Source organism: Aspergillus homomorphus (assembly GCF_003184865.1).
Source record: "Aspergillus homomorphus CBS 101889 unplaced genomic scaffold BO97scaffold_19, whole genome shotgun sequence".
NCBI classification, from domain to species: domain Eukaryota; kingdom Fungi; phylum Ascomycota; class Eurotiomycetes; order Eurotiales; family Aspergillaceae; genus Aspergillus; species Aspergillus homomorphus.
The window spans coordinates 520,793-535,630 of record NW_020291905.1 but is presented as its reverse complement, the minus strand read 5'-3'; the positions used below and the strand labels follow the sequence as shown (position 1 = coordinate 535,630).

Here is a 14,838-nt window from a genome sequence, read left to right as displayed (position 1 = left end):
TATCTGCTTCCATTGATTTGATACGATTTGATTTTTTTTGACGTGAACTGTTGATTTTATTGATTGATGACGGGCGCCCCGGATGAAAACTTTATCCATGTTGTACGGGGCTACGAACGATGAACTTGATGATGATGATTATTATGATGGTGACAGGGGTGCCATCTTACAGGATTATATAATTCTGTGGGAGGGCCGATAGTCATCTTGCTGTTATTTTGTTTTTCTTTTCCAGCTGAGCACAGCCAGAGATTAGATTCGATAGATGACGCTTCATGAGTGAATGATGAACACATTTGATTGTACTTCTTTTTCAGTTTTGAAGTCTTGCAGTAGAAAATCAGTAGAATGTGTTATAGTCGTCGTCGAAAGCGCAAGTGTGACATGAACACAGATTAGTTCTTTCCTTTTCTATCGCAGACCATTTTTCCATACAGATCTCTAAGGCCCAAACTTCTACCAAACCCAAACCTAAACCCAAAACGCCTGGAAGCCCTGCCTACCACGTGCCTGCCTGCCTGCCAATCTACTTATCGACCTGCTTGCTCCATTCTTAGACAAAATACACGGAAACGACTTGATCAATCCAAATGACATGCAACCAACACCGCCCACACTGACACACTGTGAACGAAGCCAGATGCTCTGGGAGCATAAGGTTCCATTCTGAGATTGTACCTGCTGTCTGCCCGTTTCGATTAGCCCTGGCAAAGCCTAGATGCTGCCTCACTGTGCCGGCTAGACGATCCTAGGTCGCCACGGCGCTTCGTCCGGTCCCAGACCCGTTGACAACCAGTGGGCCACAGCGATCCGCGGGTTTCGTTGCAGAGGCCGACGGTGACGATGAGGGGGAAGGCTTCTCTGTGGTTGAGGCTTCACTGCGTGGCCCAGTTGGGGCGTGATGATCTTGAGGGGTTGTCGTCGACCGCATGGCTTGGCCATTGCTTGGTCTGTAGGCGAATTTGTTGTTGTTGTTGTTGTTGGTGGTGCTGGTGGAGGCGGGATTGGCACGATCTGCTGGCGTAAACGGCCCCATTTGGGGTATACTTCGATCCATCCTCACGCGAATGTTGGTACCCAAGAAGGTGCAGCCGTTGTAGAGGTTGATGGTATGCTTGGCTTCCTCCGGGGTCCGGAGCGTCACACGCGCGAAGCCCTTGCAACGCCCGAACTTCAGGTCTATCGGCACTTCACAATGCTCGACGGTCACCCCCGAGTCTTGAAAAAAGTCACGGAGCGCGAGACCATTCGTTGCAGGACTTAGGTTCTGCACAAAGATGGTGCGACGCAGCGGGGAGCGTGGTGCGCCCGTGACGCTGCTGGGTTGGTGATAGGCGTGCGGGGTGAAGCTAGGGTTGGGAAGGTAGTTATAGATAGGCTTGCGCGTGAATTGTGTCCGACGTCCTGTCGTGCCAAACCGCGTGTTCGTGGGCGCTTCGACCAATGGCTGGCCTGCATGCATAGGGTATGAGGGAAGGATGGGCGTGTTATATGTATCCCGGAATGTCCGGCGAAGAGTTGCGGGTGACTGTGGTATAGCAGGAACAGCATGCTGGGATGTTGGATCTGTAATAATCGGCAATAGGGGCTGTTGGGGCATGCTCATCACATCCATCACCAGACCGTATTCGGAATTAGGATATGTTGGGCTCGTGGAGATGGAGGGTCTATGTGGTGTCAGTCTGAGCGTCAAATGCAGGCTCTCCTGATGGGTTCCACCTACTCAGGAGAGATTGGGGAAGGAGGAACGGCCATATTCTGCACAACCCTTGGAGGCGTCGAGTAGCCCGCGACATAGTTAGCAGGCATCACACGTGTGGGACTTTTGGTCGGGCCAGCAACTGGGCGTGTGGGGGAGCTGGTGCGAGCCAGTGTCACGACCAAGCTCTGGCCTTCCCAGCCATTCGTGGATAGCCTCTCTGGAGAGCAGCATGTCAGTCAAGTGCACGTGTACCAGGCAGCCACATGGCCTTGATATCCCGAGGGGTGGGGGGGGCGGCCCAGGTACGTACGGTATGTTCGCCATGCTTCGTCCTCATTCTTCACGATGATCTGGCCCAGCCCGGTTGGAAACCCGTGCTGGTCATCGTACACTACTGCCTGTCGGATATGTAGGGCTGTCTGACGAACTAGGTCCTTCAGCTCTTGCCAACGGCAATGCGCTGGAATCTATCCCGCTGGTGAGAAACAGAACGGACAGCCATCACGATCGTCAAGGAACCTACCCCCTGGAGAAACAAGACAAACTCCTCATCCGGCCTCCCCTGCTTTGTCGTCCGTCCCCTGTCTCGTGAAGATGTAGGTACAGGCATGATGGTGCTGTGGTCGAGACTGGAGCTCTGCCACAGTTTCCAGCAGAAGGCCAGCTACGAGGAGGTGGTATATAGAGAGCTCGGGACCAGTCACACGGGGGTGCTGAGCTCGGTCGATTCCGAGAGAGCCTCCGGGCACAAGGGGCGGAACCCGACAGACGAGAGACAATAGAGTTAAGCTCTGCTGATCTTGAGAGACGGCGACAAGAGATCAGTACCAGACCAGAGTTGACCGATAGTTTTGCGCTTAGAGTAGGTGGTTGGTGATGCCCAAGGCAAGTCTACTTACCGTTCTAGGCTCGAGGGAGCTCCGGTCGCACGGTTGAACGAGTGAAATCTGACTGCTTAAGAAGCACTGGTCCGCGGCGGGAGGATCTAGCTGAGCGACTGCACCTTCGTCGATTTTAAAGCAATACGAGCAGAGGGCCGGAGACTGATCAATCGACTGCGTACATGGAGGACGGTCCCACCAGGGGACAGCTGAGGCGTTGAGACCGAGAGTGACGCAGAAGTAGCCAGCTTTCGGCAAGATAGAAGTGCGAATGAGACTGCAGAGTCAGGCAGAAGACAGATGGAGAAGGAGAGAAAGTAGAAGAAGATCAAGCAGATCACTAGTGCGAGGGGATAAAAATACTATGGATGGATGAATGGAGCTCGGAAGTGAGCAAGCCAGATCCGCCCAACGAGGGTGCGACGCAGCGAGAGAAGAAACGGGAGTAAGTTACTTACGGATGCATCCGCTGCCGATTGAAGGAAGATTATTTCTCTCTGAATTTCCGATGGCGAAAGACAAAAAAACTGTCTACCGGACTGCAAGAGAAAGAGAGTGGATGGCGTGGATGTGTCAGGTTCGGAAGGACAAGACGAATTGGGGGGAAGGAGAGGATGGAGAGAGAGTCCAAGCAGGCGGATGATATGTCATGCATGATCGACTGTGATGGATACTATCCCTCCCCTCAAAAAGGAAGGAAAAGACCCTAGGCAGGGAAGTGACAATTGGAGAGCTTCAGTTACTTCACCCAGAGAGGAGGGAGAGGGGAGAGGGAGGATGCAAAAGTACATAGATGCACTCAGAAAGTGAAGAAAAAGAAAAAGTAAACACAGATAGAGATATCCCACTCGAGGAAAAGTATTGTTACGCAGAGGGGTCTTCCCTTGATAGTAAGAAAGTATGTCCAGTACTTAGTGCACGGTCCTTAATCAGTCCAGGAAACAAATGAATGAATCAATGAATCAATGGATGTTAATTACATTCAACTACACCGCCAGATCTCTCAGGGCAGCCACAGTCACTGGAGTCTGCACTGCATGGTCTGGTCCTGGCCGATTGCATCCAGAAACCAAGACAAGAATCTCATGCTACAGCCAATCAACCTTGAATCCCAAGGATGGTCCTTTCGGATCGGACACGAAGGCAAGAAGTCAAAAGTGCTTTTTTACTTTTTTTCTCTGGGTGTCTCGCCTACCGAAGGCTGCGCGCTGCACGCCAAAATAGATAACCTCAGCCCTGAGGAGTGGAGAGCTGTGTCATGTCCGATAACTAGTCTCCTCCAGCTTGCATCATCGGCTGGCCGACAGGCACCCATCCGGTGGCTGTGTTTCTGAGTCATATTAAAGGTTCCTTGTCTTGACTACCTAACGGGCATGTCGTCAATCGATGGAGTTTTATAAGATTTGTCATTATCCATAGGTGCAAACAGAGGACTTGGCGGGATCTGCTGTGCCTCCGAGGTAGAAAGACAAGAAGGAAAAAAACAACCTGGGGTGAACACGAAAAGAACAGCCGTCAGTAGGCAGCAATGTGAACCACAGTTGGGCTTTCCTCGTCGCTTCAATTCCAAAAAGGTGGTTGCCCCTTGACCCAGTTTCAGGACGATGGGAGATCCAACTGGGGTGACCCTGGCAAGCGGCCTGCATATGAGGTATCAATTCCTCTTCGTCTCCCAGCTTTTCCCCAGCCACCCATTGCTGGGAGATGCATCATCCCCTCGACTTCGCCACTTCGGTCATTGCCGGACACATCTCACGACTGTCACACTGCAGGGGTCTGGGGGCCTGACAGCTCGGGACGTGGCCAGGATACACCAAACGCTCGGGCGGCAGATGTCTGATCTCGGTCCGTCATCGCCGAATTGGAAACCCGAAAGTGAATCTCAGAGTGTGGAGAAGCTGAGGGGGTGGATTGGTGCGGAACGACGAAAGCCTGGGGGAAATATGATCATCATGGAAGTTGAATGTTGGTCCTATGACAGGAAGACTTTGATTGAGCTTGGGTGATGCACACGGGACTATCGCAAACAACCTACCTTACCTAGTGGCATTACTCACCACATCCAATCGCCATGGAAAGTAAGAGCCAACCCAACTGGTAGACTTATTATACACTGCGAATTCGACTGAATGTCAGCCTAGACACTCCTACATCCCGAGACGCTTGCAATCCCAGCCACTGCTGTTTCATCGCACTGAGCTCACTCACCACTCAGGATGGAACCACCCCACTTGCAAAATCGATAGTCGAGCGATCGATCGATAGGCAAGATCCGCCGCCGCACCCAGGCTCTTCAGCTCCACGGTCCCATAGTTCTGGTAAGGATCCTCCGCTAGCAAAGCAGAGCAATCATGCGTCTAGAATCTCCGACGCTTGTCCGATGAAGCGGGTTTGCGATCTGTCGCTGTTGATGGACCCTCGCGAACAGCCTTGGACGAGTTACATTTTCCCCAAAAGGTAATACGAACCTTAACTTCAAGCTGAGGCCGAAAGCTGAGCCTGAGCCTGGTCCCCACGGTCGCGTGGACCAAGCTTTGAGGGTTTCCAAGGTTCCAGTGCTGAATCTCGTCTCTTTCAGACCTTTCGGTCACAGCTTGGAGGCCCCCTTTTTCTCTGTACGACGTAAAGGTCGATTCGCGTTGCGCGCACGAAGAGCCCAAGGGCGTCGGGCGAGACTATCGAAGAATAGCTTCATTGACTCGTACGGGAGGGAATGTTGCCTGGCGATCCGAGCTCCGATTGCCTTTCCAGGATCTTCGCATTTCGTCTCGAGAAGTCCCCTCAAGGAAGTGAGTCTACTGTACCTGCAATCGAATCAGGCGATCGAAGTGAAGGGCTGCTCTGATCGACAGGGGGAGGGATAGCGAGACTCGTGTTAGAGAGGGTACCTCGCTGAGAGGCATCCATAATGTCCCTACACAGAGGGAATTGAGCTCATCCATAGGTGTCAGTTATCGTTCCTGAGAGCACCACATGGCAGACTTTACTCCGTGTCTGGCTGTCAGTTGTTCGTTTGGCGTTTACGTAGGCTATATGCCACCGCGACGGCATCCTCCTTGCCTACTAGCCGTGCTGTGGATCAGACAGCCTCAACTGCGAAACTGTCACGAACAAGGATCGTCACGGACTCCTCACCCACCCAACTTTCAACTCTTCGCTTCATTCGGGCCCCTCTTTCCCGGAGTTCCTGACAAGGCAAGTGACAGCTTTGCCCGCGGCTGCTCCAGCTAGACTACGGGCGGGGTGGAACCATGGAAGAGGCAGAGCCGACAAACGATGAAACCAAACCAACGCTGGATCCCCACTGATCAGCCCTGAACAATTCGGTCAACTGCAAAAGGTGGGGGGGGGGGGGTGATGGTTGTTGTTTCATGAATGCAGAGACTAATCGACAGTTAGAGACGGAGAGTAGAATGACAGATTTTACACTTTTCAAATCAATGGTAGGTTTACTGGTCGACCCCCTCCCTCCCATTCGAAGGAACCTTGTGTTTGTTGATCATCCCGGAGACATCGCATGAACTATTGTTTATCTGGGATCATGCAAACCTTCACGGTTACAATTAACCTTCCCGACTATTTGACTCTCCAGTTAGCTTGGAAAGGGTCTTGTCATTTCAACCGACGAGATCACAATCAGGCAGATAAGAACCACAACCACAGACAGCATTCAAAAGTAGTAGACGCATTACGTAGTGGTGCCACATTCACTCCCTAGACTAAACCCCTCGCTGTAAGGGGCTTGATAGCTTAACTTGGAGGTACTGTACACCACTGTCTCATGACCGGGATGGAGCAATTCAGCTCAGCTTGAGAAAAGAGGGGCACGAACAACCAAGGGGGAGGAACCGTGGAGGGGTAAAGTAAGTAGTCAATCTCCCTCACAACCACAACCACAACAATGCAGTCAGTCACTCAACGACGACAATCTCTAAAAGTGAAATTGAAAACGCCTCTTACGCGCCCTCCCCACCCCACGATCGACCAGCAGTTGTCACCATTTCGCCAAGTGTCGACCTTGGCAAAAAGGGGACCTTGCGAAGAGCTGCATTCAACTCGGGTCTAGCGGGGTACCAGGACGACTAAAGCCAAGGTCAAGCGAAAATAACTCCCAACCAAGCCAGTTCCAGTAAGTCGGATAGGAAGGATAGTGTAGTCACACTAGTCTAGTTAGTCACTGTATCTAGTCTAGTGGGACTGTGGGAGGCAGTTTGTAGGCTGCCAGGAAAGAGAATAATAATAATACTAAACAAGCCCCAACCTCTCGGTGAGAGACTAGTCTTGATTCTACTTAGTATCTTAGCTTGTGTGTGAGAGAGGCGCGGGGAAGAGAGGGCGACCGTAGGACAAGTTCCAACTGCTGCCACTAAAACATGCTAGTTTGATGACGATGCGCACCGGAAAGCCATCGCTCTCGCTCTACTCCCAAAAAAGGAGGGGAACAGAGACAGCCTGCTGCCGGCACTAGTCTGTTTCTGGGGAGATAATGATGTGGGCGGGCATGTGCAGGTGCTGGTGCTGGTGCTGGAGACAGAAGCAGAGATGTGCACTACTGAGGCTGGCATGTCTTGGACTCTTGGTTAAATGTTTAGTGGTTTGGATGGGGCGGGGAAAGGGGAAAGAAGAGACGGAGGGCAGGGCTAATGGATGGAGCAGTAGGACTCTCACTCAACTATTCCTGTACAGATCGGTCGGGTGCATACGTAATGTTCAGTTTGTAACTCATTGCCTATGGTAAATGCTTACTGCTCGACCCCATATCGTGGGGTTACTTTCCGGGGGCTTTGTTTGTACCACAGTTTAACCCTGGTGATAAGACAGGCAGACAGGCAAATCGACAGGCAACATTGGCATGCGGCTACTAACTCCTCCTCCTGACTTCCCTTACCATGATCGACAAATCCAGATGGGATCGGCGCGTATCAGCAGAAAAAAAAAGAAAAATAAACTAAGATTCATAGTCGTGTGGGATGTAGATCGTATAAGGAAATTTTGTATGTAAGGATATTGATTTCACAAGATAAGAATGTTTGTAGGTTTTGATTGGCAGCTCTGCTGCATACAGACATAGATACATACATACAAGAAATCGCCATTTGACACATGCAACCGCCTGGCTTATGCGGCCGGTCGCAAGAAGCAGTCCGTGGTCTTGAACCTTGGAATTGCGGAATGGAACAAACATGAAAAATTCTTGGAACGTGGAAAACCTGATGTTGCATGCCTGGGCGAGGGGTGACAACCAGCAACATAGCAAATTCCCAGACATCAGACTCAACTCCAATTCCCCAATTCAGACACAAGAAATAAATACGATTCTGCAAAGCTTTCGTTCATCCAGGTAGGTGGTGGCAGTCGAGTTCGAGAGCACAAGCGCGGCTTGTTCCCATGGCATTCCCTTCCAGAGACTCCCATCGTCTCGAGAATTGCTTCGACCTTCGTAAAGCTGAGTTTCGGGTAGCGCGCATGATCAAGCTCAGTCGAGGTTTTTCGAATGTATCGATCGCAAAAAGCGCATGCCATTTGTCGTGTCCCAGAAAATGATTTGCTCAATGATCAACCTCCGCCGGTGCCAGCCCATGTCAAATGAACCGCGGACAGATGACCTGGGCCACACAGCAACAGTTTTGCGTAGTGTCGTAGGAGCGGGTGTTCGGATAGGATAAATAACAAACAATGTGGGACCAGCAATATCACGTCGGCTTCGTGTCCCGTGTTTGGTTTCGGGTACAAGCGGTTAGAGTAGGCGACGGAAGGTACAGCTCTTGGGGTGTTGTTTGGTTCTTCCAAATAAAATCACGAAGTCATATCATCGAATCCATCTTCAACGGATGAAGCCGACCATGGACGCACAGCGGCTGCAGTAGTAGGAATTCATGCCGAATCGAACCACACCAGGTGATGACTCGTTCTCGAGGCTCATGGAGCGCTGACATCTCGAGCAGCGGACAATGTCGAAATTCATTGAGGTTGGACTCGAGCCAGTCGGAGATGCGACAACCCCCTTAGGGCCTCCGGTAGGTGGGTGTTGGACTTGAACAGAAGACGAACTCATTTTGTCCGACCGATGTGGCGGCCTCGTGCCGTACAGTGAGATGAGCAGTTCCGTCGTTCGTGAAACCACGAGGAGAGATAAAAAGCGGAAGGGCGGATATTTAGATGAGTTGGACCGAGTGGCTGTGCCGGCGGAGTATCAAATAAGACGACGGGATTTTGCGTGAAGCCGATGCGCAGGAGATAGGATGACCGTCAATTAAGATGTAGGCAGCAGTAATCGACCACAAGGATGAGACGAAAGAGTAGATAGTGGTGGTGGTGGTAGTAGTAGTTGAATCAGAGGTAGTTGGTGTGATCGGAGGTTGAAGCCGCGGGCAAGAAATGAAAGTGATTGAAGCAGTTCCAAAGTAAAAAAGGAGTTCGGACTTGGATTCCAGCAGGGCTGTAGCTACTGGAAATATCTCGTCTCTATAAGACCAGAAAGCCCAGCGCCAAAGGGAAGTCCTCAGGGTCAGATCGATCTCCACTTCGTTCGCTCCGTAATTGCACCAGTCTGGTTTAGCGGGAGCAAAGTAGTACGTGGTAGTAATTTATAGTTATTGCCTCAGGTAAAATGCTGAACCCGAAAATTCAAAAATTCGGGGCGAGGAAAATTCAAATGGAATGATAAGACAGGGGAAAAGATGCGCAAGACTGAGGAGACTAGACGACAACGACGATAACAACAATAACAGCCACAACCATAAACAATAACAATAGCGAGGCTAACGTATCAATGCCGCATGGAGGAAATAAGGCAGCTGATACTAGAAGCAGCTGCACGGAATGTGGGTATCAGGTTTCAGACTTGATGATTTCCACCGTGTAAACCATAAAAGAAAATAGGAGGCGGAGAGAGACAGTTAGTTTCTGGCGAGGCAGCAGTTCAAGTAAGTCCTTTTTCAATTGCATTAATTTAAATGTAGGGGTGATGGAATGATGTGCCTGTTTAATAACTCCTACCTGGCAAGCAGGCCATGGATGGCCGGAGAAGCGGCAGCCGACTCTCATGACTGTTCAGATTGGCTGGCCTTCCTACCGAGTCTCGCGACCAGTCATAGTACCTAAATCTAATTTACTTGTACTGACTTTGACCTTAATTGTCTGTCCCGGTTGTTCATGGATGAACGAACCGATGATGCGAGTGGTTTGGAGTAGCTTCCGTACATATTGTCATCACATCATCCATTAGTTAACTATCCCAGTTGATCTGGATGTTCGAACACCCATCTCCCCTTCCCACCCTCCCCTGTTCTCGGTCGCACATTGGGCATATCGCCAGTTGAAACTTGGCTTCATATGCTGTTCAAACCTATTGAACTGTTTTGAAGCGGGTTTATGATGATGATGATGATGATGATGATGATGATGATGTTCATGAGTGTCTCCCATCTACTTCTCCCCCTGCCCCTCCTCCCCTCCCCCCAGTCTTAAAATTACGACTACTTACGTAGTGCCTCTGATCCTGATCTCAACTGCAGAAAGCCACAATAACTCACTTGCAGTTAATCGAGGCTTGGTTTCATGCGTCAATCCCCTGCCCCTCCTTCTCTCCCTATCGTCTTGTGCTCGTTCGTCCCCTGATCCCTCCAGTCTGCATTCGTTTTATTCTGGCTGCCACTGCTGCACCGACACCCAGGGTCGTGTCGTCATGACCAGCACTAAAGACGGGGGGGGGATCGACTGAGGTATGGTACAGTCTCGGATCTGCCACTCATTCTGTGGCTTTTCAGGGACTGGACAACTCGTGGCCTGCTTTCAACAATGGTTCGACCTATGAGGGGAGTATATCGGACAACCTTGAACTTGACTGGCACTAACTAATCTGTATCGGCTCCCGCCTGCTGGGATTGACGGAGAGGGACAGAGAGAGAAGGAGACTCCACCCGTTCCGTTCCATTTCTTCCATTCCACCCGCTGTCTGTTTATCTAGTAGTCTGTTACTTACTAGACTGGACTACTGCTGCTGTTGTCTTAGCCTAGTCACGGCCACATAGTTCACGGGGCGACGGACTATTGAAATTATGGACCAGAAACCATTAGCCGGGCGGAGCATGTGGCACCGTACCGCGCCTTTTCCTTCCAGTTTCAGTGGTTGCTTCTGCCTGTCATCGATCAAACCTAAGGTAGTCATCTCAAAACTCAGGCTTTCCCGCCCAGCCAACCCCGTTGGGCATCCCCGGCGGTAAATCCCGCGCGATGACTACTGCTCCCGTAAATGGTACTGATAATCGATCTCAACCGTCAACATCATGACTATCATCTGGTTGAGTACAATTGAATTGCCGGAAGTGTAAACTTTCAGTGGCATCGCTTCCCATTGGCAGAGAACATCTACTATTTTCACTTGCAAATGTTGCTATTATCTTTTCAATCAAACCCCCCAAATTTGAGTAAGATGTATCGGTGGCTAGCATTGCGACCGGTTGATCGGCCAACTATATTATATCGTGCAGGATTCGTTCCTCTTGTGGCCTTGGGCTCGTGCGTAAGAGCAGCAGTACGGTAGCAGGCGGCGGCGGCGACGGTGTTGCTGTTGCATGCGGTAACTCGTGAGGCAGCCTTTTGGGAGGCGACTCCACCTCGAGCGTTTCAGAATTCTCTGTCAGACTCGAAAGAAGACTACGGACGATCTTGCTCCAGTCGCCCTGCTGTGACTGCTGTCAAACCATAATTTTTTCCTGACTGCCTGACACCAATTGGTCCCCAATTCTTGCCTTATCACCGCCCGCCCTGGATAGATGAAGAGTATGATACCGTATACGATTTGATGCCTGTCTTCAAGCAGTGCAGCAGCATTCAGCCGTTTTACCCCCTTACAGGACATTGTTGCCCTTGGGTCCTTTTCGTCATCGGTTTCCCACGGAACCCAATTCCGCTTTGACGACGCCATCACTGTCATCGTTGCTGCACCCCAGTAACTTAGTGGTCCAATGGACGATTTGCTCCATGCTATACCGGGGCCACTATCCCTAATCCTTACCATACTCCTGGGTGCAAAAGCTATTTTATCAAAAGTGGATTGTAGTCTGCCTGAAAAGCCAGCATCCTGGACTCCTGATAGGGACGGGCGAGTTACTACTCGCTAGCGACTCAGTGCGGTGACTTTTGGGATGTGGAAGTGGGGACCGGAAGGGGAAAAGAGCCAAGCGAGCTGAGAGAGCAAGAATACGGATGATGTTTAGACTCTCCCTGCAATGCAATAATCCATTCAAGCATGTTCTGCTGCCGCGCATGCGAAATTTAGAGACTCAACCCACGGTGAGGCATTTTCGATTTCCTCGGGGCATTGGCTAGGAATCCGCTGCTAACCCGGGGTGTTCCAGTTTAGCGTCTAATCGCCCTCGCTCTGAAGCCTCAAAGCACTACGCGTTCGCTAATCGCCCGTAATGGAACCTCGGCCGCTGAACTGAAGACAATGGGGATTGATTTTCTTTCCTCCGTGACGAATACACTCTTCCTAAGTAAGGAGGACCAACTACCTACAGCTTGATTTCCGACACGCTACCTTTCCAACTTATCAGATTTCGTTGATTGCCATTGTGTCGCATCTTGCCCGACCATGGGAAAAGAAAAAAGGCCAACTTGAAAAATCCATCGTGGTGCTGAGACATGCAGAGCGTCTACATACTGCCTGGTCCGCAGTACAATTTGCCTGTGTGCTGAGGCGCCCCCTTTATTTATTTATTTGGGCAAATTGACATTCCTGGCACACTATAACAGCCTGAACATTCCGAACGATAGTAGCGCTGCCAGAAATTGGATGATGCACAGCTGTCACAGAAAATGCGCGATAGATGCGCCCATCTGCAGAACGGTTGCACGCATACAAATGCGGTGGCCGATGGTGACACTGACACTGACACTGACAAATCCCCGACCTCTATCGAAGGAAATGGCGCCCTGCCGGCGCAGGGACCTCAAATTAACCCGCTTCAACCAAGTGAGACCGCTAGACTACTCTTGTCGGTTGTCAGGTGCGAGGAACATTAACCACGACTTGTTTTCGGCGTCTGCATGATGCTGTAATAGCGCGTGCCATGGCTGCGACGTCTTCACAGTGGATGGTTGGACTATGCACCAGGGCTGAACTATTACTGTCTTCTTTCTTACTGGTGCTCGGTGCAGAGCGAAAGACCACTAATTACCCTTGCGGAATGGCTGTTCAGTAGTAGCGCGGATCGAGCGATCTTGGGAAGCTGTGGTGTGAGGGAGGATCGTTATCGCACCCGCGTCGGTGGAATCCTGGATCCAGTTGGGGAAGAGGGTGGGAGAGGGAAAGTTGGGCAGAACGTTATGCTGACATCATTTCACATGCTTGTCAGTCGAGTCTTCATGGATCGACGCAGATCCTGGTGGGCATCCTCGATCAAAGACTGTTTACCCTGCAGCCGAGCATGGACAATACGAGCGGGGAACAAAGAGCAGAAAGGGGGCAGACAGCAAAATAAAAGACAGTTACTATCTCTGCCCACCGCTGTTCGGCACAGCACGTAGGAAAGAAATAAGAGGCCGTTCGTTCCGGACTCTCGTTCTTATCGTTGGATCGATCGATTCTATGGTCCCTACCCTACCTTACCCTCCGCTATCACTTGGTTGGGGGAGAGAAGGAAAAGGAATGTCTCCCCCTCCCCCAATGCGTTGCGAAAGGATATAGCAACAACGACGTCATGGTTTGGATAGAGTAATCATGGCTCACCACTGCAGGCCTTTCTCTTTCCTCACCACTCATCACGATGTGGTAAGGACCACCACCTGGTCTGGAAGAAATCGTATTCCGTTATTTCTTATGCCTTGCTGAACGTGATTCGAAAGTATTCCACGCGTCCCAACCACTACTAAACCATACAGTGCGGTTGTTGTTCCTCCCGGCCGGTGTGATTCGCTTTTCGGCAGGTACGGAGCAATTCATCAACGTAGCCATCCTTCCCATTGCCCCGCCACCCCGCCCTGAAGCTGGCCGTTGACCGTAATCCACCACCACAAGGTCTCTCCCTCTCTCTCTCTTTTCCACTCTTCCGTTACTCATCTCACCTCAATTCATTTTTCGCTCTGGCGATCTAACTAACATCACCATCCCCTCTCTCACACCTACGACATCTTATTTACCCTTTCACAATGGCTGCTTCCGCTCCCAACCTCTTTAGCTTTGCGAATAACGATGCTTTGGCCCAGCAACTGCGGCCTTACGTGCTCCGCATCCAGAACTCAGCCCTGAGCCGTCACGATACTTTCCGCGTTGCCGTCTCGGGTGGCTCCTTGCCCAAGGTGCTGGCGCAGGCTCTCCTCTCGCCTGGAAATGGATCTCAGGAAGATACTGCCCAGTTCTCCAAGTGGGAAATCTTCTTCGCCGATGAGCGCGCCGTACCCCTCGACCACGAGGACAGCAACTACCGTTTGTTGAAGGATGAACTACTCGATAAGATCCCAGCGGAGCTTGGTGCCCCCAACGTGCATACGATCGACCCCGCCCATGTCAACGATGAGGACCCCCAGGAGCTGGCAGACTTGTACCAGGAGGAGCTCATGCGCTCTTTTGCGGCCAAGGACAGCGTGAAGCTGCCCGTGTTCGACCTCATCCTCCTGGGTTGCGGACCCGATGGTCATACCTGCAGCCTCTTCCCAGGCCACGAGCTCCTGCGGGAGAAGGATGCTTGGACGGCAGCCATCAGCGATTCGCCCAAGCCGCCCTCGAAGCGCATCACCCTTACTCTGCCGGTGGTCACGCACGCTCTCAACATCGCGTTCGTTGCGACTGGGGGTGGAAAGAAGGAAATCATGAAGCAGATCTTTGATGCTGAGGAAGGAAGGGATCTGCCATCCTCGCTGGTCAACCAGGGTGCCGGTGAAAGAGTGAGCTGGTTCACTGACCATGCGGCTGTAGAGGGCGTCGCTTTCCCGAGACGTGGCAGCTTGTAGTTGATGAGCGTATATGGGTCAAATTGTTTCCATTTGATCAAAGTTGCGGACACAGATGATACGAAGGAAGGGAAAGCCATCGATGAATTGCAACAACACCAATTACAGACGCGCATTTGACCGGTGTACGAGAATTCCCTACGCCTGGGGGTGGACATGGGAGGAGACGGACGCGGTTGAATTTGGATGATCGTTGTCGCTCAGACTGGATGAGTTGTCCCGCCTTTTGATTCTCTGCTTTCTGCAAGGTTCACCTCTAGACTTATGGAAAAGTTTGTGTTGTTATCCTGTGGATATCAC

General features: G+C 51.2%; 2 protein-coding genes across 2 annotated transcripts; one reads left to right on the top strand and one right to left on the bottom strand.

The window, feature by feature from the left end:
- Positions 1-748: 748 nt before the first annotated feature.
- BO97DRAFT_345648 (uncharacterized protein) lies at positions 749-2,312 on the bottom strand (the record flags this gene model as incomplete). Its single annotated transcript, XM_025691781.1, has 4 exons — positions 749-1,682; positions 1,724-1,919; positions 2,013-2,169; positions 2,226-2,312. The coding sequence occupies 4 exons, from the start codon at positions 2,310-2,312 to the stop codon at positions 749-751; spliced, it is 1,374 nt and encodes a 457-aa protein (XP_025551286.1).
- Positions 2,313-13,737: 11,425 nt separating this feature from the next.
- Positions 13,738-14,538, top strand: BO97DRAFT_414701 (6-phosphogluconolactonase; the record flags this gene model as incomplete). The annotated part of the gene is made up of 1 exon (XM_025696357.1): positions 13,738-14,538. One exon carries the CDS (start codon positions 13,738-13,740, stop codon positions 14,536-14,538), a length of 801 nt encoding a protein of 266 aa, XP_025551285.1.
- Between the last annotated feature and the right edge of the window lie 300 nt (positions 14,539-14,838).